Raw genomic sequence first — 23,272 nt, forward strand, 5'->3', positions numbered from 1 at the left:
GTAATTTTTTTGGTGTTACTGAGTTGGAGCAGTAGTTGGAATGAATAGAACAAAAACTCCTGTTGGTTTAATTTTGTGGTTGACATAGCACTCGGAACAAATAAATGTGGTATGTATATATGTATGTCCGTCTAGATGTCCGTCTGCCAGTACAAAGGTAACATGTTCAATCATTGTAGCAGCATGGACAAGAAAGTACTGTTTGAGATAATGAAAGACAATAGTCAAACTGCTCAGGTTTCCAGACTGCCTAAATCACCAGCTGCAGTATTTATTATTCCCTTGCATGATGAGCTGTTTTTGTCTCAGTCGTGCGAGTCCTGGACGAGAGAAGGCTCCGGAACTACAACCTCACATTGGCCCGAGGTTTGCTGCCAAAGGAAGGTTAGCTATGTTATGTCTTCCAAAATGCATTTTTGTTAACTACTTGTTATAGTAGTATGAAAGATTAATAGCACCTCATTTAGTATTTTATTGAAGTAAATCTTTTTAACAGACAAATATGAGGAGAGCCAAACAGGATGGGACAAGGTACAGTAAACGTAACTGAAAACGGATAAGAGTAATGATTTAACAAATGTATTGATTTACACTCAGTATCCAAGGAAACAAAAATGGATAACTTTGTACATTCAAACTAGATGGAAGTTTCTTGTTTCATTTAAAATGTTTTGTAATTTAAAAAGTGAGTGTGTCCCCTTTCTCTCTCTCTCTCTCTCTCTCTCTCTCTGTCTGTGTGTGTGTGTGTGTGTGTGTGTGTGTGTGTGTGTGTGTACAAAACAAACAGAAGCCAGAATAAACACTGGTTTCATCTAATTTGAATTACTAAGTTTTATTAATTTGAAATTGGTTTTAGTTAACGTGAACATGATGTGTTCTGAAAGATCTAAGTGGAAGGTCCCTGGAGTAGATGATATTCCTTCAGATTTAGATCCTTCGGAGAACCAAGCATTACAAAGTTATTCCACCTAATGTGCAAGATGTATGAAACAAGGGAAATACTCTGACCTAAAGAAGAATAAAGTATTCCAATTCCAAAGAAGGCAGGTGCTGACTACTGTGAATACTTCCAAACCATCAGTTTAATAAGTCACAGTTGCAAAATACTGATACTAATTATTTACAGACTGGAAAGACTTATAGAAGCTGGCCTTGGGGAAAATCATTTAGGGTTCCGGAGGAATTTAGAAACGTGTGAGGCAATACTGATCTAGGTCTTACCTAAGAGATGAGTCGAAGAGAACCACACCTATGTTTGTAGATTTAGAGAAAGTTTAGACACTCTTTTAAATTTCAAAGGGATAAAATAAGGAGAGGAAAGCTTCTTGACAACTTGTTCAAAAATCAGCCTGCAGTTAAATGAGTCAGAGGACATGAATGTTATTCAGTAAGTACATTGAGCTAGCTGTGAAGGGGACCAAGGAGAAATTTGCCGTGGGAATTAAAGTTCAGGAAGAAGAAATAAAAACTTTGTAGTTTGCTGATGACATAGTAATTCTGTCAGACAGCAAAGGACTTGGAAGAGCAGTGGAACTGAATGGAAAGTGGCTTGAAAAAAGGATATAAGATCCACATTAATAAGTGTAATGGAATGTAATCAAATTAAATCAGCTGGTTTTGGTGAAACTGAATTAGAAAGTGTGACACTAAATATGACTGATGAATTTTGCTATTTGGGCAGCAAAATCACTAATATTGCTTAAGTAGAGAAGGTATCAATTGCAGACAGGCAATAGGAAGAAAAGCATTTCTAAAAAAAGAGGAATTTGTTAACATCAAACGCAAATTTCAGTGTTAGGAAGTCTTTTTCAGAAGATATTTGTCTGGGGTGAGTGTTGTGCAAAAGTGAAATGTGAACAATGAGCTTTATGGCCAGGAAAAAAACAGAAGCTTTTGAAATGTCATGCTGTAGCTGAAGGCTGGAAATTGGATGAGTGGATTGAATAACTGTTGAGGAGAGACTAAATCAAATTGGAGAGAAAAGAGGAGACCAGTTTATAGGACACATCGTGGAGCACAAAGGAACAAGCCGGCAAGTGTGTGTGTGTGTGTGTGTGTGTGTGTGTGTGTGTGTGTGTGTGTGTTTTTTGTTTTGGGGGGGAGGGTTAAAATTGCAGAGTGAGACCAAGAGATGATTGCAGTCAGCAGATTCAAATGTATATGGGTTGCAGTAGCTATACAGAGACAACCAAGTTTGCATAGGATAGAATAGGGTGGAGAGGTGCTTCAAACCAGTCTTTGAACTGAAATCCCAGCAGTAACAAGAACAGTGAGTTCTAGGAAGACAATATATCACAAGCATCTGAAAAAGAATTAGTTATACTGACTACACATGGTGCTTCATAACTACAGATAATTGCTATTTGAGCTTAAAATGTTGAGTAGGGTTGACATAATGTGCAGCCTTTCTTTATGAAAGTGTAGAGGACACTGGATTTCAGCATGAATTTAAGATAAGTTTTTTATTTTCCTTTGTAGCAAAGGTGCTGAACCTCAGTTCCGCAATCCTCGTGTTAAACTTCTATGGGATCGCTGGAGGAATGTGTGGCTTCTAGCATGGGAACGGCAACGTAGACTGCAGGAAAGATTAGCATATTTGCAAGAACTTGAGAAGGTCAAGAACTTCAGCTGGGACGATTGGCGCAAACGAGTAGGTTATCAGCTCTTATAATTGCAGTAAGCAATTTTTGGTGAAAATCTGTCTCTTAATTGTTTCCGTTAAATGAGTACTTAACATTGCATGTTGGTTTTTTTAGTTCCTGAAATTCATGAACCACAAGAAATCGCGTCTCACTGACCTTTTCCGAAAAATGGACAAGAATAACGATGGCCTCATTCCTCGAGAAGACTTCATTGATGGAATTATGAAGACAAGTAAGCATAACTTTTTGCTTTCTCAGTTAATATCCAACATCCAAGCTGCTAATAAAAGTATACATTTGTGTGCAGGTTCGTTGTTGCTATTTACATAAATAGTAATATAATACTTAAAGATAATATGTGGTTACCCTATATCCAGGAAATAAATTGAAACAAGCAGAATTATATATGAATCTCAAGGAATTTCAGAAACTATGATTCTATATTATATTGGTTACTTTATGTTTGTCGTCATTTTCGATGTAATGTCATAGGGGGTTAGATCACAAGCTGAAATTGAGAACTGAATTCTTTTGTGTGCCACTTTAAAGTGTTACATAATCTTGCAGTACAGAATGTTTTCAGATTGGGCGAAAAATCAATTTACCACTTATTTTTGTATTGTTGTTGGTTGTTGTTCCCCCTACCATCCATTTGTTCCTGTTTGGCTTGTATGGCTTTCAAACAGTCATTCATCATTACAGCTTTATATTAAATTGCTAGTGAATCACTACTTCATTGAATTGTAATAGTGGACAAAAGACTGTTAGTTCAAGAAAAGAGAAGCAAATGCCATTCAAATTTTCGACTGACCTTTATTTATTGTTTTCCTTTACTTTGGGTTCAAGGACATTCACTGTGCTACTTGTTGCAATCCATCTGCAATCTCGCGCGCTCGCACACACACACACACACACACACACACACACACACACACACACACACACTCACTCTCTCTCTCTCTCTCTCTCTCTCTCTCTCTCTCTCTCTCTCTCTCTTTCTCTCTCTCTCTCCCTCTCTCCCTCTCTCTGAGTTCCTGTTTCCAAACCCTCTAAAAGAAAACCACTTCTCAGAATGATGTTAAATTTATAACTGCATATTATTAACATGGGGGAGCTGTCGTGGATCAAAAATAAATGTAACAAAAATTTTACCAGTAGATGGCGCTGTACGTTTCTTAATGTAATTGGGGTCAGCTACACATGACAGATGAATTTCAATACAATGGCTATGGTTTGAGTTGCATCTTACACCATCTGTACTGTTCATTGTGCATGACTACACAAGCTCAGCAGTCAACAATTGTGGCACTGTTAGGTAGCCCATCCACTATTGCAAAGTCGTACCATATTGAATGGGAAAAATCGATTTTTAATTGTCCTGTGGCCAAAAACCATATAAAAAGCAGAATGACACCTGTCTTTAATTGTCCTGGGGCCAAAAACCACATAAACAGCAAAATGACATCAGTTTTGATTGTCTTGAGACTGGCGCAAGACATCTTCAATAAGCTGTCCACCATTTTCTTCCACAAGTTGAAATCAAGAAGCAACATGTACCACTACAGGTCGGGGTGTCTTGAGGGACAAGTTCAAATGCTGGGCAAGAATGTAATTGGAGCACTGAACACAGCATCTTTCAGCTGACTCCACAGCCAGAAATCACACTGATCATCAGGTGATCTGGATGACGACGCTGTAGGAAAATGACAGCTGATAATTCTAACATTTCAGAAATGCCGCTGCTGCAGCCACTTTACTGGCTGTGCAGTAGGTGGAGGAGCGCCATCTTGCATAAAAATGGTTCTACCTGCACATACACCCTATTGAAGGGTTGGAATGATGTTGGTGTGAAAAAGGCCCTTGTGGCATTTACCAGTAACGGTACAGGTAACAGGACCTTCAGGACTCATCTTCTCCAAAAGATGTGAGCCTATGATAAATGATGATGTCAAATCATACCATACAATCACCTTTGCAGAATGAAATGGTACCGGTTGGTGTGTGTACCCATATTCTGCAGTTCTGTATACTGACATGTCCTTGGAGATGGAACTGGGTTTTGTCTGTCTGCTGAATATTCCATGACCATTCATTGTCCACTTCCATGAACAAGAAATTAGATTGAACATTTGGCTTGCTGACAGATCAGCAGGAAGCAACTCCTGAACATGTGTGATTGCTGTATGGATAGCAATGCAGGATGTTTTGTAGGATTTTATGCACCGTGCTTGCAGGCATGTCAAACGTACAGGCAATTTGCCATGCACTTCATGTTGGAACACAACTGCTTCACCCCTCCTTGTGATGCTGTCTCCACACATTTGACAGCTGTCGGATCAGCTGCTTTCCTCTCTCTGCCACACTGCTTGTCAAAAGATACTGTCTTTTTTGGATTTTTTAAATAATTTTCTCCAGACGCTTAAGAGACATCAAACCAAAGCCTTTTTTCATACCCTTGTCAGGAGTATCTGCGGGGATACTGGTGCACAGTTACTGTTTTTTAAGCTTTGCCAGCAGCACATGATTCTTTATGAGGACAGTCACGTTGAGCTGTGTATTTCGATGCTTACAGTACTTTCTATTGGTCAAATTTTTGTGGTGTTCCGCCTTCTCTTTCCTGCATCAACAATGTGCTTTTCAAATTTGATATCATTTTGAGCAGTGGTTCTCTTCTCACAGTATTTTGAAACTGGAATCTTAATTATGGACACCCTATATCGGGGGTGGGGGGTGGTGAGTTGTTGATCTTACAATAAAGTTGTAGACTTCTGCGGTATAGAGAACTGATGCTGGTGTCCAATCTGACAACTTTTAGTAATTTCAGCATTCTTCTTCTTCTTCTTCTTGTGGTCTTCAGGCACTGCTTTCCACCCTAATCTGTTCTGTACAAGCCACTGCATAACTAATTTCTCATTATAGTGTGTCCTTTGCCCCCTCAACAGTTTCTTTGCCCAGACTTCCCTCAACAACTGCACTGACTATTAGTTTGTGTCATTGTGTTGCTTGTCAGTTGATCACTTCCTTTAGTTAAGTTGTATCATAATGTTTTTGCCCAATTTGGTTCAGTAACTCTGTATATTAATTGAAATTTATTGTAGCCCAAGTAGATATTTAACCAGATGATTGATTTCTTTGCTGAAACAGTTTTTGTTTCTTTTCTCTCTTCCTTTCTGCCACCCTAACTGCTTCTTTTTTGTATTATGTTGGATTTGCATGTGTTGTCTTACGACTATTGTTTATTAAATTGTTCCTGTTCATACATCAGCTTAGTGTAGCCTTTCCTTTGGACTGCTGGTCCCAGCGGAGGTTAGAGTCCTCTCTCGTGTGTGTGTGTGTGTGTGTGTGTGTGTGTGTGTGTGTGTGTGTGTGTGTGTGTGTGTAAGTTTAGGGACTGATGACCTTAACAGTTAAGTCCCATAGGATTTCACACACATTTGAACATTTTTCCTTTGGACTGACTATTTGCTTGAAGATATTCAGTTAAGTGGTTAATTGCTTTCAGTTTTAAAATATGTGTGTGTTTCATTCTTTGTAATGAACACCCTTACTTACTGAACTACGATGAGAACTAGAATCTTTGTTTTTACAGAATTTGATACGAGCCGGCTGGAGATGAATGCAGTTGCTGATCTTTTCGATCGTAATTCAGAAGGTTTCATTGACTGGAAGGAGTTCATAGCAGCATTAAGGCCTGATTGGGTTGAGCCAACAAAACCCGTTACAGATGCTGAAAAGATTCATGATGAAGTTAAAAGACTTGTTATGCTGTGTACATGCAGGCAAAAATTCAGAGTCTTTCAGGTTGGAGAAGGAAAATACAGGGTGAGTTGAAACAACCATTTTGTTTTGAGTCTCTCTTTTTTTTATATTCAGTGTGTGATCTTGAAAATGTTGTGTGATGTACTTGAATCTGTAAAGATTGGCCATCAGACAGCGAGGTAAACAACAGTTTTTTTCCCCTAGGGAAACAATATAAACCAGTTCGTAATCATTAACTACAGTTCTAGGTTTTCCACATCCCTCTTTATTTCTCTTTCAGTTTGGTGACAGCCAGAAGTTACGCCTGGTGCGTATTCTACGATCAACTGTCATGGTGAGAGTTGGTGGTGGCTGGGTTGCACTAGATGAGTTCCTGCAAAAGAATGACCCTTGCCGTGGTATGTATAAGGAAAATTATGCTTAATTTTTTCGAGAAGTCTTTCTGAGAATTTGCATGTGAAATATCTGATGAAATGGTGCACTGTTGAAGGCATTTTATCATTTTTTTTAAGTTGTGTGTAAATATGTTTTATTTGTAAATTGACTGTGATGGTAGCAATACCAAAAATGTAAGAAAGGAATGTCAGTGTCCACGATTAAGTGGAGAGACTTTAGGCAGGAACTAAGAGAGGCTGCACCATGACATGAGGCAGTTTTAATTATGAAGGAAAATAAAAATGATTCTTGGTTTCATCTTTATAATGTTTTATTTTATTACAGCACTTCTTTTCTGTTAGGAATAATGTCCATTGCTGGCTATACCTTAGGTGTGAAGTTAGTCTTCGTACATCATTATACTTCTCCTAAAATTTTATCAATTTATTGATTTTTTGTGGAATATTCAAGTACTCCATCTACAGTTTTAGAATAGTGTTTGTCCAGAATTTATTAACCTTTCAGATCAGAATTTAACTGTCACAGTTTTTAAGCTGTTTGTGGTGCATAAGCAATTTATTGTTATGAGATGCAGAATCTTTTATCTAGATTGCTACAGAAAACCTAATAAAGTCATTAGCAATGTTAACAAAAGATGTTATAAGCCTTAAGATATATAAGATTTCTTAACCATTATTGACTGTGTAGTATATTTTTTGGAGCAGCCTCCAGTACAGAGCTAGACCCAACTGCTGTTGCGTCAGTGTCGTGTACCTGTCCTTATTTCTCTGTCTTCTGGCAACATTCTGCTCAAGTATTTCTGCCAAGTAGTAAGCAGCTCATGCAAATGGTTTTAGTGCTGTTTGAATTGAGTTGAAGCCATGTTCTTTTTATGATTTTCTGCTAGATTCCATAGAAATCTTAGAGGCTCCCTTTCCTATCTTTACTGTTTGTTACATTCCATTTTCATTTCTACTTGCCATTTTTTTTACAACTTTTTGTTGTTTTGCTCTTCAAATTATGCAGTCAACATGTCACTTTATATGTGACTACCGTTATCACACTTACTGACACTGTATGTTTGTTCAGAATGCTAATAATCTGGTAGGGGCATTTGTGTTGCTAGAGTAAAGGCATTTCTGTGTCTTGCTGTGAAAGTAGTCCAGGTAGAAACAAGCAGATGATACAGTGACTCATATTTGTATGTAAGGCTATTTAACAGGTAGCATTTGAGATACGTCGTTTAAATATGTTCTTGTTTTTCACCAGTGCACTTACAATTATGTAGCTTTGTCAGATATTTCACATACTGTATCATGTTCATGAATAAGTGAAGTGTGGTACTTGGAAATAAATTTTCATTATTTTTATGGGTAACAATAGAAGTTTTTGGATGGAGTAATACATACAGTAAGGGAAAGGCAACCACTTGCCTACAGTGGATCAGTCCATGGAGCACAGAAACACACAAGTCTTGCTGAGGCTGTGGGAATGTGTAATCGCTTTAAATTTGCTGTGGGAATGTGTAATCGCTTTAAATTTGCCAGCAGGTTCCATGGTGTGATCTCGGAACCCACTGTCTTCGTATGCCTGTAGGCTCAACTCGTGAGTCTCTGTAGCAGCACACTCGTCACCCGAGTCTGTTGTCGGGTAAAAGTGCACTCAACTTGCTCAGAAAGGAGCACAAGTACCAAAGCTCACAAGTGTGACCGTGGGCTAGCAGTGTTTCTGCTACATATACAACTATCTTGAAAGACATTTCCACCATTAAACTGTAAACTGGTATTTATTTATTTGATGTAATCATGATTTCGGCTTCACTGCCTTTCTCGGGTGCAAGTTGAAATGTCACAAAATGTCCGACCTGTCTACATGAGGGAAGCAAGTTATGTACCAGTATAACAAGTGATTGGTTAGCAGCGAATATTGTTCTGTTTATACTTACATTTGTATAGATGAAAAATTGTGAAGACTGCTGTAAATTTATTTTAATACCTATTCAGATAATGTCTAACGATTATTTTAACATATACACAGTTTCAAGGCATTGTTGAGTCTGTAATGGCAGTACCAGAAAACGTGACATTTTGATGAAGTATATTCTCTCAGTGGTGGTTAATTATCAAAATAAATTACAGAAATGAATGATAAGCTACACAACTAGATGTTGTGCCCAGGTTTTGTTTGACGCAGCACATATATTTTCTCATGGTGGAGGTGGAATGGACAAGAGTGCAATCATTTCATTTGCATTGAATGAAATTTGTACGCATTTCAAAATTTTATTTTTGTGGGGGTCCATACCCTCAATGTTGCCTGATAATGAAAACATGGTCCAAGTGGGCCGTGTATTCTTTTTATTATACCTGTCCACATGTATCAGTGATTAAGTGTGAAGCGTAAAATACTTGCTTGAAAGTGACCCACGATTGAAATTGGTCAATTGTGTGGATGATAAAAAGAATAAAACCTGCTTCGACCACATTTTCTTTGTCAAAAAAGAAATATGTGATTTTCATCTGAAGCTTGGACTGCAGCATGAAACTTATTCCAGATATCACTCCTCCTCCTCTAATGGTAAACATTTACAATTGTGTACTTTGGATAAATTAAATTTCTTCTTGCATTCTCGAAGTCTGACAAGAGACAGCTTTGTTAAAGGCCATCCGATCCCAATAGTTGGTCGTTTCGCCTTGTCACTGCTACTCTACAGCAGCATCTTCCTTACTAACAGTAAGTCATGATTAGCGTTATGCTCCTGCATGCTTTGGTAATACAGTTTAAAGCGACCACAACACCACAGTTCTCACATTCGTATTAGTTGCGGAACAATTGTGGGAACAAAGGAAGTCCATTACAACTGATGCAATAGCGGCATCTTGATTTGTGGAGTATGCGACTTGAACATTAGACTTATACGTGCTATATTTCTGATCTCTAGTTTGGGTGTCTGTGTGGTTGTGTGTGTGAATGTGAGTGCTATTGCTAGAACAAGAACCAGTAGTTCAAAGCTAGAATGAATGCTGTTTTCTGTTGTGTGTTCCTCTTCTCTGTGTATTGATCTGCTGTAGGTGAGTGAGTGACTTTCTCTTATTTCACACATTGCTCCATTATTTTTATGGGTTAAATAGATAACACAATGTTGTCAATGGTAATTAATCTTCTGGATGTCTTCTATTTTTCAAAATGTTAGGGTATTGGTGTAAAACAAATGTGCATCTTGATATTTTCCTTACAGGTTTTATATCCTTGAATTCATGTAACTTAAGATCTCTTGTTCAGCATGTCATAAATGGTTGATATCACAGTTAATGAGGCCCCCCTGCAATCCTACTGACAGTAATATCTCACTACAATGAGATTCTTCCTAGGATTGTTGACAACTATGGCTAATTAGTGTAATACTGCCTGTGTTTTAACCTAATTTGCAACAGAAAGTAGTCAGGCTTTTTCTTGCAAGTAGATAAGAACAATGTTGCTCAAATTCAATATCTGGTAAATGAATATTAGGAAAAAAACATCAAGAATGACACCAGACTTACAGAGTTACCTGTTGAGAGAAAAGTGATCAAATACTTGATTCTGAGAATTTTGTTGCCCTTTTGTTGTAAATCATTAGGGGAATTAAAGACAAATGAGAAAATCTATTTCACTTGTTTGTCTACCATTTGTTTTGTTGCCCATTTAATATTTAACATCATTAGGATTCAGAGATGGAAAATATATGGTGTACTGTGTCATTTATGTTAGTTGAGGCAATATGTATTGCATTTGCTACAGAGCAAATCATCATATGTAAGTTTCTGAGGTACTAGCGTTGGGAGGAATAACCCCAACTGAAGGTCACAATCACATGAGAAGACACACTAACCTAACAATCTAGGCTGCCCTTCAGTTCATAGCTTCAAAGAACACACTACCTGTGGATTTTCATTTATTGATAATCGTATGGCCTATTGTCCAAAACCCATCAAATATTAAAGGTGCAAACAATTTCCTGCAATCTGTACGTGTCTCACACTCGCCCCACATCCAAGCAGTCTCCTGTATTCTAAAGAAAACAACCAGCTCAACTTGACATCCTACTTGACCTTCCTGAACATCACATTACTTGGCTTGGTAGTTTCCAATAACTATTTCACCTTTGAGGGGTAGACTCACTGACAGATCAGTGATACAACTGCGCCAGCCAGAATTGCTCCCTTTCACATTTTAATCTCTAAAGATTTGCTGAAAACCAAGAGTCTTAAGATTTTTTGTGACTCCAATTAGTCTTTAAAAATATTCACCATATGTGGATGCGCAGCGGGACTCACCTTTTGATATTCCTAAAATAATCTGAACTTATTGTCTAATTATAAATCTCACATAAAGTCCATGGATGTTGACCTGTTACTGATGACCAACTCCATGTATTAGTTAAGGAGAAAAGCTCAGCTGTGTTTTTCAGTCTTGTGTGTATGTGCTTCTTAACTGTTCAATGCCCTAACTATATGGAGAATGGTTACCTTAACACCTATTATTTGTGTACTTCACAGGACTTTTCACTCATAGTTGAATAGCATTCCAGTTAACATGCACCCGCTGTCTGTCTGTTGACATTATGGCCACAGAATAGAACTGAAATAGACATACATAGAAAGTATGTATTTTTTAATGCATGCTAAGCAGTCGCACCACAGTTACTAGAAACTTTGATCGGTGCTTGTTTTCATCAACTGACGTTATTTCTATGACATTGCTGAACAGGAATGTTGAGTTCCCATTTATCAGATATTTACAAGTGCCACACTGCTGACTTTTACAGTTTTCTTGTGAATTTTTATTATTTCTTATATTGTGGACAATTTTTAGATCAAAGTGTGCTATTTTTAGAAATGTCTCTTATATTTACCTGAGCTTTCATTTATAAAATTAGTTTAAGTGACAGTTAACCTGCAGTTATTTGAATTGACTTTTATCTTTTAGGAATTGCATATCATATTTGGGCAAGAGCAAGGACGTAATACTTTTGTAGGTCAAAAATATGAAAGAAATAAAGAACAGATATTTTCAGTTGTATGTTGTTAGTTAACCATAACTGTGCTGTTTCTTTAAGCAATTAGGAAAGTATTGTTTCTGAAGCTTATCTTAAATTAATTTTACTTTGTCCTGCTGTCTTTCATTATAACTTTTATTTCTTTTCATTTGCTCTCTTTTTATGCTAAATTCCCATTGTCAAGGTGGAACAACAAGTGACAGAAAAGGGAATTATTGCCACTGAATTAAGCTAACTTGCAGTTCTACTACTGAGTTCAGCTAACTTGCAATTTTACCCCTGAGTTAAGCCAACTTCCAATTGTACAGTTTTATATCTCTGTTTCTCCCTTGAGTTGCAAATAATTTAATAAAAGAAAACATTTCTATTTTGAGAAGGAAAAGAGTGTGTAAGATGGCAGATTTAACAGTTTACTCTTTAGCTGAATACTAAGGTTAATTTTTGGGTTGTGATGTTATTTTTAAGTGTGCACTTTGGTTGTGATGATGTTGTCAGTTGAGCGAAACTGTGCAGAAAACGTTATTTTGTATGTATATTCTTTACTAAAATTATTGGGAAGGGTCTTAACTGTTGTCGCCAACAAGCACCAAGCACCGGTGGGTGGTGTTCGTCTCATGAGGTAATTAAAAGTGTGTTTGACATGTTATGTTCTTGAGCTTGTGCCTTTGCTTATGTAATTGTGAGTTGGGGAGATGTAAAATTGCTATCTGTTATGATATGAGAGCACAAACATTTTTCATTATTAAAGCATTCACCCTAGTTCATACAGTGAACACAAAGCTGTACCAAGTAAACAATAATTATTATTAATGTTGATGATCAATCAGCTGTTGTTATTAATGGTGTAACAACAACGTTGGCAAAGCTCTCATATTATGAAAGACATTTTTTGTGAAGAATTTTGTTAAACTCATACTAATGAAGACAAAAATGTAATTATTTTACCCGTGTTTTTCTCTGTCTCTTTCTCTTTGTCCTGTACCCGCTTTCCATTACTGTGCAACTGAACATTTATGCTTTGTTCTATCGCACATTTTTGTATTGTTTTTCATTGCAATGTATCTTTTATTTCTGATATTGTCGGCAAAATCATTTTTCGACCTATCCCGGATACTTTGGTCCATTTTCTTTCTGTTCACTGGCATGTTACGCCTATTTTTATTTCTTCTATGCATTTGCATTGTTGTGGAACATATGCAGTTGTTCTGCTTCCGATACCTGACCCCAGTCGGCCTGAGGAGCATGAACCGTGGTGTCCTCTCAGTGTTGTAGCACTTTTCTGTAAGTTTGCTTCACCACCAGACCCTCGGAATGCAATGTGTGCTAGCTGTGGGCTGAAGTATTTGACTGTTTTTTTCCCTTGCAGAATTTAATTTTCTAGAATTATAGTATAACAACAAATTTTGGATGTTTTGGGAGTCATAGTATTTCTGTTTGAAGCACAGCTACTTGCATTTGCCTGTTGTCATAGTAATAAGAAACTTAATTTTTAGAAAAAAAAGAAAGAGTGAGATAAAGTTCTGTAGTTCAAAAAGATTGTGAGAACTCACCAGAAGGGGAAACAATTTATAGAAACGTTTTGTGTGTGTTTTTTACTTTCCATTGATTTGTGTTATAAATTAGTCTTATGTTGTATAGTAGATGTATGACCATATGGCATATTGTTTGTCTTAAGCAAACTAACATGATTCAAGTAAGATATTTACTGGTTTTGTTTTGAAGAACAAGATAACATGCAATATGCATACTGACTGGATGAAATCCACGTGGACTTCTGAATTGCAGACCTTATTTTGTCTAAACTGTCTTGTCCACTGGAAGTGGGGTCAGTGTTTTATGGAACCAGGTATTCTGTTCATTACAGTTTGTTAAATGTGCAGAGCAATTTGTGGTGGGTCAGTAGTGAATTGTTTTCCCACCAAAGACTAACCATTCTACCATCCAGTTTTTTCTTTTCATTTTCCCCGTTGTTTGATTTTTACTGTTGTACTTGCAATAGTTCTGCAGTACATTTTGTTGGTTAATTAAGTTCCTAGAATGATATAGTCGAACAATTTATGTATCCAAGGAAGATATGACTTGGCAAAACTACTACTACTTTGAAGTATACACTGCTTGATCTTGGTGATCTTCAATAGTTTTTCAAATGAATTTAGTTTCATCAGTGTAAGGAAATTACATTGAAATTACATACAAACTAACCGAAAGGCCAATGGAACATTATAAGTAGTGTACAGGCTGTGTACATCTCTATTTGATAAGTGTCTGAATTAGACTAAGGGTGTGCTTGCAGCATATAAACAGATTCTACACTTTCTATTATATTTATTACAGCAGGAGTGTCTAGAATCATTTTAAAAGAGTGACAGTCATGAAACACCAGTGCCATTAAAAGATGATCACTGATTATCTACTTTCTGGCATCCTAGAAAAAAATGGCCATGATCACGTTGTAACTTCTGCTGTGATGAATCTACACAAGTTTTTAGTTTGTGCAGAGCTTTGAAAAAGTTGGTACTACTTATTTTTAAATACTGGACTTTCCATCATCAGTTCATAGTTTCAAGGAGCCAATTTTTTGTTATGTTGTAGGTTTATGCTACCAATGAAACAATGAGATCAGATGGCTTGAGGCTGATACTGCATATTCTGAACAAGAATTGATGATAAAATGACATCAGTAACTTTCATAGCCTCTAGTTAATTCTGTGAAAGCTATAAATGGTTTCTAGCCCCTTCATGTTGATGATAAAATGATATCAGTAACTTTCATAGCCTCTAGTTAATTCTGTGAAAGCTATAAATGGTTTCTAGCCCCTTCATGTTGAGCAGTAAATTATCATATTTATATCTCTGCCCATCCATCTAACTGAAGTTTTAAATAGTTCACCTATCCACATCAACCAAGTTGTGGAATGGTTCCTTCAAGAACCTCAAAACTATTCAAACTGAGCTGACATTCCATTTCTAGTAAAAAGATATAAACATTTGCTTCTCTGTTCAAAATTACTTTAGGATTGAGTTTTATGGAGGAGCATGTGGAGGCCCAAAGTTGTTGTACAACACGGAATTTGCTATCTGTGGCCAACAGTATGTGACAAACTATTTTTTCCCATTCACGATTTCTGATGAATATGCATGTGACATTATTCATTGTCACACATCATACCGCCAAATAGTAATAACAGTTAATAAATGCTCATAAGCACATGAAACAAGAGAAACGAATCCCAGTGCATAACAAATGCTCTCACTGGACATTGAACTGCTTGGAATTGGAGTTAAATGTAAAATGTTGGTATTGCAGTTTGTCAATGCCTTCGCTACACCTCCCATGTGATTGGCTGAATGTGTGGCGTGCCTCCCATGTGAGCCTCATCACCGTACTTCTTCCATAGCTGCCAATCCTAAAGCCTTTTTTTTAAACAGTGCGGAACATAGCAATTGTATTAACAAACACAGAGAATATTAACATCTTTAAGTTTGTAGTACTGTCCTCAGTTGCATATAATGTTAAAGTATGTTGATAATTTTTACTTTTGAACTGTCTAATTACAAATTAATTAAAGACAATTTTTGTGCCATACACATTCCACCTTTATTATTTGCAAGCCATCTTCAGTGGCCTGGTATATGTACATATATATACTATACTATTATTATACTATTTAGTTTGCATTGAGTACATGTATATATAGGTGGTAAACAGAACGGCAGTTTGCTTTTCTATGATTTAGTAGTAATATAAAATTCTGCTTACAGGTTTTGTGGATGTTGTTCTATATGTTGTGTTTTGTTCCATTTTTGACGCTGTTCTTTTTGTAATTCCATTTGAAATTTTGTTTTTGAGACTTCTCAGCACTAGGAACTGAACATTTGTTTGATGTTATAATTTGGTTGGGGTTGCCAGCTGTTGAATATTATTACCAAAGGTTGAATGTTATCATCAACTATTGAGTGGGTTTTTGTGATATCTGCAATCGGTTTGTGTGTGCGTGCCCCCCCCCCCCCCCCCCCCCCCCCACACACACACACACACACACACACACACACACACAGACGTACAAAATTTAAGGAAAGTGTATGTACAATCATCTCATCATACCAAAACAAATACTATTTTACATGCACACACACACACACACACACACACACACACACGCAGATCACCAGATATTACAAAAATACACTAAATAGTTGGCAATAACATTCAATCTTTGGCGATAACATTTGGCAGTTGGCAACACCAACAAAAAAATAACATCAAAACAAGTGTTCAGTTCCTAGAGCTGTGAAGTCTCCAAAACAAAATTTCAAATAGCAATTATAAGAAGAAAAACAGTGCTAAAAATGGGCAAATAGACAACATCCACAAAATCTTTAAGTAGAGCTTTCAATTATTATTACATTGTAGACAAAAAAACTGCCAGAACTGTTTAGAACCTATATGTACATTGTCCCAAAATGTAAACTAAATAGTATAAACAAAAATATGTTCATATTCCAGGCCACTGAAGATGCCTAGCAAGCAATAAAGGCAAAATGTGTATGGTCCAAAAATTCTGTTACATTCGGTTGTAATTAGACAGTCCAAAAGTAAAAATTATCAACATACTGCAACAGAGAATGTTAACATTCTTTTAGTAAAGAAAATTTGTACTGCTCACACATCTTACTGCCACTGCTCTTTGTGAAATTAGAACGACATGACGACGACTTATCAGGCGCACTCAATTTCAACCTCACTAAATGTAATATTTTTGTAAATTACATCGAAAACAGTGTGTGCAAAACACATGAATTATTGTAAGCTTTGCCCTTCATGCCAGATCCCACAGCAAACAATGTGTGATTTATGTCTTTGCATGTTCTGCAAACAGCTGAAAGCCCGATGCGACATGATGCCATGGTTGGCAGCAGTTAGCATTCCAAGTCAAATCAACTGCACCACCTAACGACCTACACCAAATGGCCATGAATAATTACCTGCTGAAAGATGCATTTTTATGATATTATTTATAAAGATAAATACAACAGTACTTTGTCTTGAAACTGTACTTCCCATTATACCAATTACTGCTTTCTTAGTTTTCTATGCCACTGATGTGCATTCTGTGTTCAGGAACCTAAGCACTAAGGACATAATTTTTTAAATTTTTGTTTACACCATCGATAACCGGTTTATTTCGGTGTTGTTTAGCTGCAGAGAAGTTCTTCCACTTCTTTCCCTCCATTTTTACAACACAAAATCTTCATTAATAAATACTGCAACTCATTGATATACAATATGTATCTGCAGCTGAAGCACGGTAATCGTTTTTATAGTTGATTTAGTATTGTCAAATGTGTATCATACTAATTTAGACCAAAGCTGAATCTCGTTTAGTTGATTCACGTTTTTACAACTTAGCAAATTCATGAACCAGGTTCATTTTTTGCACTAAGGTCAGAATTGACCTCCAGTCAGTGATGGATGATACTGTGAGGGTAGACACTACTCAGGATCTCGTAATGCCTCATTGACATTGCAGGGACCTGGGGTGCGTGCGATCATGGTTTGAAGGTTGAATAGTGATAGATGCTCAGCCTGCATGACTGTGACTTGTCAGATTATTAAACTGCAGTCTCTTTAGGTCATGATGTCACTATGGTGATGGATAAGTCAATGAGAAATTGATTGAAAAAAGCAGGATGAGACATCAACTTGAATTGTAATCACTACAGGGGGGTGACACATTCACCTTATTCTTATGAAGAGGACAGGTCTTTGAACTTCATGCAGTCTGTTGGCAAAAAATGATGTTACTGCTGCAGCTGCACAATTCCTTGTTCTCAGCTAATTGATCTCTAATTGGACGATGAGTTGGTCCACAGGTTTCTTTGTGAAGGATAGACTTGGTGCCAAACCAAATTTGCTTGTGGCTGCACTGATCTCATCTTTGTAGTCAGGGACACGCATGGTGTCAAAATACAGGGTGTACATAAAGTCCGGGAACAATTTCAATTATTAATTGCACAAGAACCAAACAGTCTACAGTTATCACACATATGTCATTGTGAGGAGAAACCCTGAAAAGTTTTTTGTTTTTTTAAAGTATACCGCCACAGCGTAGTTCGGTAATTTGCCGATAGTCAGCCCTAGTCACAAGCGTGGTGAGTTCAGGTGTGGAGCGAGCTTTCTCTGTGTTGAAGTTCGACAAAAACAAGTGTGCTACAGCTGTTCAACAGATGTTTGGAACCAAGTACGTTAAGAAGCCACCAACAAGCAAGGCCATTTACCATTGGCACAACAAATTCGTTACAACAGGTTGCTTGTGTCTGGCAAAGAGAAGCGGACGTCCCATGTGAGTGAAGTGAATATGGAGCGCGTATGAGAGACATTCATAAGGAGTCCATGGTTTGCTTCAGAGTTTCTCTCCAAAATGCAATATGTATGACATCTGTACAATGTTTAGTTCCTGTGCATTAAATAATTGAAAATGTTCCTGGACTTTCTGCACACCCTGTACTACACTCCTGGAAATTGAAATAAGAACACCGTGAATTCATTGTCCCAGGAAGGGGAAACTTTATTGACACATTCCTGGGGTCAGATACATCACATGATCACACTGACAGAACCACAGGCACATAGACACAGGCAACAGAGCATGCACAATGTCGCCACTAGTACAGTGTATATCCACCTTTCGCAGCAATGCAGGCTGCTATTCTCCCATGGAGACGATCATAGAGATGCTGGATGTAGTCCTGTGGAACGGCTTGCCATGCCATTTCCAGCTGGCGCCTCAGTTGGACCAGCGTTCGTGCTGGACGTGCAGACCGCGTGAGACGACGCTTCATCCAGTCCCAAACATGCTCAATGGGGGACAGATCCGGAGATCTTGCTGGCCAGGGTAGTTGACTTACACCTTCTAGAGCACGTTGCGTGGCACGGGATACATGCGGACGTGCATTGTGCTGTTGGAACAGCAAGTTCCCTTGCCGGTCTAGGAATGGTAGAACGATGGGTTCGATTACGGTTTGGATGTACCGTGCACTATTCAGTGTCCCCTCGACGATCACCAGTGGTGTACGGCCAGTGTAGGAGATCGCTCCCCACACCATGATGCCGGGTGTTGGCCCTGTGTGCCTCGGTCGTATGCAGTCCTGATTGTGGCGCTCACCTGCACGGCGCCAAACACACATACGACCATCCTTGGCACCAAGGCAGAAGCGACTCTTATCGCTGAAGACGACACGTCTCCATTCGTCCCTCCATTCACGCCTGTCGCGACACCACTGGAGGCGGGCTGCACGATGTTGGGGCGTGAGCGGAAGACGGCCTAACGGTGTGCGGGACCGTAGCCCAGCTTCATGGAGACGGTTGCGAATGGTCCTCGCCGATACCCCAGGAGCAACAGTGTCCCTAATTTGCTGGGAAGTGGCGGTGCGGTCCCCTACGGCACTGCGTAGGATCCTACGGTCTTGGCGTGCATCCGTGCGTCGCTGCAGTCCGGTCCCAGGTCTACGGGCACGTGCACCTTCCGCCGACCACTGGCGACAACATCGATGTACTGTGGAGACCTCACGCCCCACGTGTTGAGCAATTCGGCGGTACGTCCACCCGGCCTCCCGCATGCCCACTATACGCCCTCGCTCAAAGTCCGTCAACTGCACATACGGTTCACGTCCACACTGTCGCGGCATGCTACCAGTGTTAAAGACTGCGATGGAGCTCCGTATGCCACGGCAAACTGGCTGACACTGACGGCGGCGGTGCACAAATGCTGCGCAGCTAGCGCCATTCGACGGCCAACACCGCGGTTCCTGGTGTGTCCGCTGTGCCGTGCGTGTGATCATTGCTTGTACAGCCCTCTCGCAGTGTCCGGAGCAAGTATGGTGGGTCTGACACACCGGTGTCAATGTGTTCTTTTTTCCATTTCCAGGAGTGTATTTTCTTGCAGTTTAACTCCAGGTGTGGCCCAATGACCAGGCTTACATCTGACATTATACAGAATGTTCTACAGTTATAGAGTAGACCTAGATAAAATTTCGGTGTTGCATGTCAGAAAACGTATCAGTTTCCTAGTTATACGGAAAAGAAAACTTGCTAATGTTTTTAGTTGTAATGCTAATATTGATGCTTATTACAGACAGTATTGATGTTTCTTGTATACAATATGGATGCTTCTTTTGTACTTAATGAAGAAAACTATTCAGTATGATGGCCACCATGTAGCACAAATTGAGCCTGCACAGTAAGTTCTGATACTCTTGGTTAAATATACACGGTGTACTTTGAATCATTTTTGCTGCATCTGTAAATGGGCTAGATTTTCCACTGACAGACTAGAATGACTTAAAAATGGGTCCCCATATAGCCATACTGGAAAAAAAATCCGGGGAGCTTGGCACCCAAGTTTATAATTAACCTCTACCCATCCACCTTTATCTACAAGTTTCATGTTGCCCTCAGACCAGAAATTTTTTTTTTCCTGACAAGCCATTGTTTTGAAACAGAGTCCACTGATCATATCAGTGTAGCCTGTTGTACAAGACTGCTACGTAAAAAAAGAAATTGGTTGTATTATGGAATACAAGTACAAAAGTCATTTAGTCTTTGCTTCCACGTAACAAGGAAAAGACTGATCTGGACCTATGTTCCTATGCAAAACTTCAATTGTCATATCATCTTTACAACCATCAGAAGTGTGTAATATTGATAGTAACTGTAATTATGTGGCACTCTGTTAAAGTTCATTAGGTTAGTCAAATGGCCTACATAAAAACCCTAGATACTTCCTCTTAAATAACACCATTCCATTGTCTACCTGTGCGCTGAATAAATTACTATTTGAGAGAGCAGGAACTTAAGATAAGTATGTAAGTAGCTCAAGAAATACTTTACTGATAGAATCCAGCATGATGTACAGGATGGTAAATGTTTGAAGCTAATAATATGAAAGTCATATAAAATAAATTAACATGTGAAATTAATAGTATAGAAGGTGAATTAAAAATTTTCATTTGCTGGGAGGATTCTGTGAATATGTGGGTAATTTGTAATGGAATCTGCTTCATACATGTTAATACTACCTATTCCACAAAACTGAATTAGGCTCTAGGGTCTTAGTCAAGTAGGGGTGACGACAGACATTGAAGGAATTCAGAGGTCATACAAAGTTAGTATAGCCTGTGTAAATTTTCTTGGAACTTGAATGTTAATCTTTGGAATAAAGATGCTGTAAATTCCACAAAATCCCCTTTGCTAAAATACTGAATAATTATTCATGAAAGGCCATGCAACAACTATGTTTCTGCCATTCATTAACTTTTTTTAACTTCAACCTTAAAATCCAGTCCTCAACGACACATTAAAGACCTGTTCAATTTGATATAATAATATGTAGAGGCCGCCAAAATTGTAATTTTATATATCATATTTCCCCCTTGTTTTATTTCAGACAGTAGTGTTTTTTATACTGTTGAAATGAAACCTTTAATAAAATGGGAAGTCCAAGTTGGAATATCAATAATATTATGAAATGGATAGATTGGTGCAGATGATATGTTGAGTTGCAGGCAGGCACAGCGGAAAGACTGTAACATGCTGAGCTGTTGACGAAGCTTCTTTCTGAAAAGGAAACGCACGCACGCATGTGCCCCCCCCCCCCTTCCCAAACACACACACACACACACACACACACACACACACACACACACACACATGCACATTGCGAGCAAATTTTGGCCCTCATTGAAGAACACCTCCAACCAGTTGCCCAAAATCTAGCCTCCCAGATCGAAGATACCGACCAATTCCTTCACAAACTCTCCACCCTACCCACCCTTTTACCTCCAGGATCTCTGCTCATCACGGTTGATACCACTTCCCTATAGACAATCATCCATCATGCCCATGGTCTTGCTGCTATCGAGCACTACCTCTCTCAGCATCCTTCAGACGCCAAATTCATTACCTCATTCTCATATACCTTACTAACTTTATTCTCATACACAACTTCCTCTTTGAAGGGAAGATATTCAAACAAATCTGCAGCACAGCTATGTGCACCTGCGTGGCACCCACCTGTGCCAACTTATTTATGGGCCATCTAGAGGAAACCTTCCTAGTGTCCCAAAACACCTAACCCATGGTCTGGTTCAGGTTCACTGATGATATCTTTGATGGTCTAGTTTCAGGGCCAAGATAACCTTATTCTCATTCTGTCACAACCTCAACACCCATCTCTTCCATCCCCTTCGCCTGGTCCTCCTCATCCCAGCATTACAAAATCCTGGACATCGACATCCTCCTATCTGATGACTCTGTCCACATTAAACCCACCAACAATATCTGCACTTTGACAGCTGCCACCCCCTTCCACACTAAAAAAATCCTCCCATGCAGCCTGGCCACCCAGGGATGTTGTATCTGCAAACTCCCATGCCGAATGTGCTGAAGGTCTCACAAATGCCTTCACAGACCTAGTCTGCAAATACATTACCTATCTCTCTCTCTCTCACACACACACACACACACACACACACACACACACGCCTCTCGCCAACCCAACAACCAGCTTCAAAGCATGCCGTTTGTTACCCAACACCACTCTGGACTGGAAAAAATGAACCACAACCTTCATCAGGACTTTGATTATGTATTGTCATGCCCTGTAATGAGGAGCATCCTACTCACTCGTCCTGAAGTGGTGTCCCATCATCCCTACGCTACTCCCAGTTCTAACACCTTGCCACATGGATTACACATGTGGAAGACTAAGGTGCAAGATCTGCCCAATCCACTAACACAGCGCTTACTATTCTTGTCCTGTCACAGCCTTACCTTACCCTATCAGAGACCGGGCTGCGTGTGAAACAGCTGTGTCATATACCAACTGTGCTGCAGTCATTGCCCAGCTTCTTATATTGTTATGACAACAAACCAGCTGTCTACTAGGACGAATGCTCTTTACGGTCTTCTGTTCCGCAGTGAGGAACCGAGTGAGTGCACACTTTTGAGTACCCCAACTGGGTGATGAGTATGTCAGCACTACCAGAGAAGTCCATTTGTGCAGCGAGGTGTTTGATTGTGATCTGTCAATCGCCTCGAATGAGTGTGTCTGCACCATCCAGTATCGCAGAAGTGACTAATGCGTTTGGCTAGCTGACATGTGGGAGATTCGGAGAGGTCTGCACAACTTTGCTGCAATGACAGATGCCTCACCCAGACTTGCCACGTTTCTTTCTCACTGACAGGTCTTTGTAAACATTCTGCGAGCACCTGTGAATATCTGCAATGTTCTGGCTTTCCGCCAAACGAAACTCTATAACCTTTCTGCTCGGAATGCACCTCTGTTACAGATGCTATTTTGAAAGTTCCTGTAGTGCCGTGATCTCTCGGAACTTCATGAAACTATAGGTACTGAAATGGGAATGTTCCACAATGTCTCACAACAAATTCGGCATTTTT

General features: G+C 38.9%; 1 protein-coding gene across 14 annotated transcripts in view; it reads left to right on the forward strand.

Moving 5' to 3' along the window:
* Positions 1-23,272, forward strand: part of LOC126416114 (microtubule-actin cross-linking factor 1) — a 1,003,027-nt gene that overhangs the window by 937,101 nt on the left and 42,654 nt on the right. For 13 of the 14 annotated variants that reach the window (XM_050083628.1, XM_050083630.1, XM_050083635.1 and 10 more), the window contains 5 exons: positions 310-384; positions 2,479-2,650; positions 2,757-2,874; positions 6,232-6,464; positions 6,682-6,799. In XM_050083628.1, the coding sequence (XP_049939585.1) occupies positions 310-384; positions 2,479-2,650; positions 2,757-2,874; positions 6,232-6,464; positions 6,682-6,799 (716 nt within the window). The remainder of the gene's footprint in view (positions 1-309; positions 385-2,478; positions 2,651-2,756; positions 2,875-6,231; positions 6,465-6,681; positions 6,800-23,272) is intronic. The other variant, XM_050083637.1, reaches the window with a different exon arrangement.

This window comes from Schistocerca serialis, chromosome 8 (assembly GCF_023864345.2).
Source record: "Schistocerca serialis cubense isolate TAMUIC-IGC-003099 chromosome 8, iqSchSeri2.2, whole genome shotgun sequence".
Lineage (NCBI taxonomy): Eukaryota > Metazoa > Arthropoda > Insecta > Orthoptera > Acrididae > Schistocerca > Schistocerca serialis.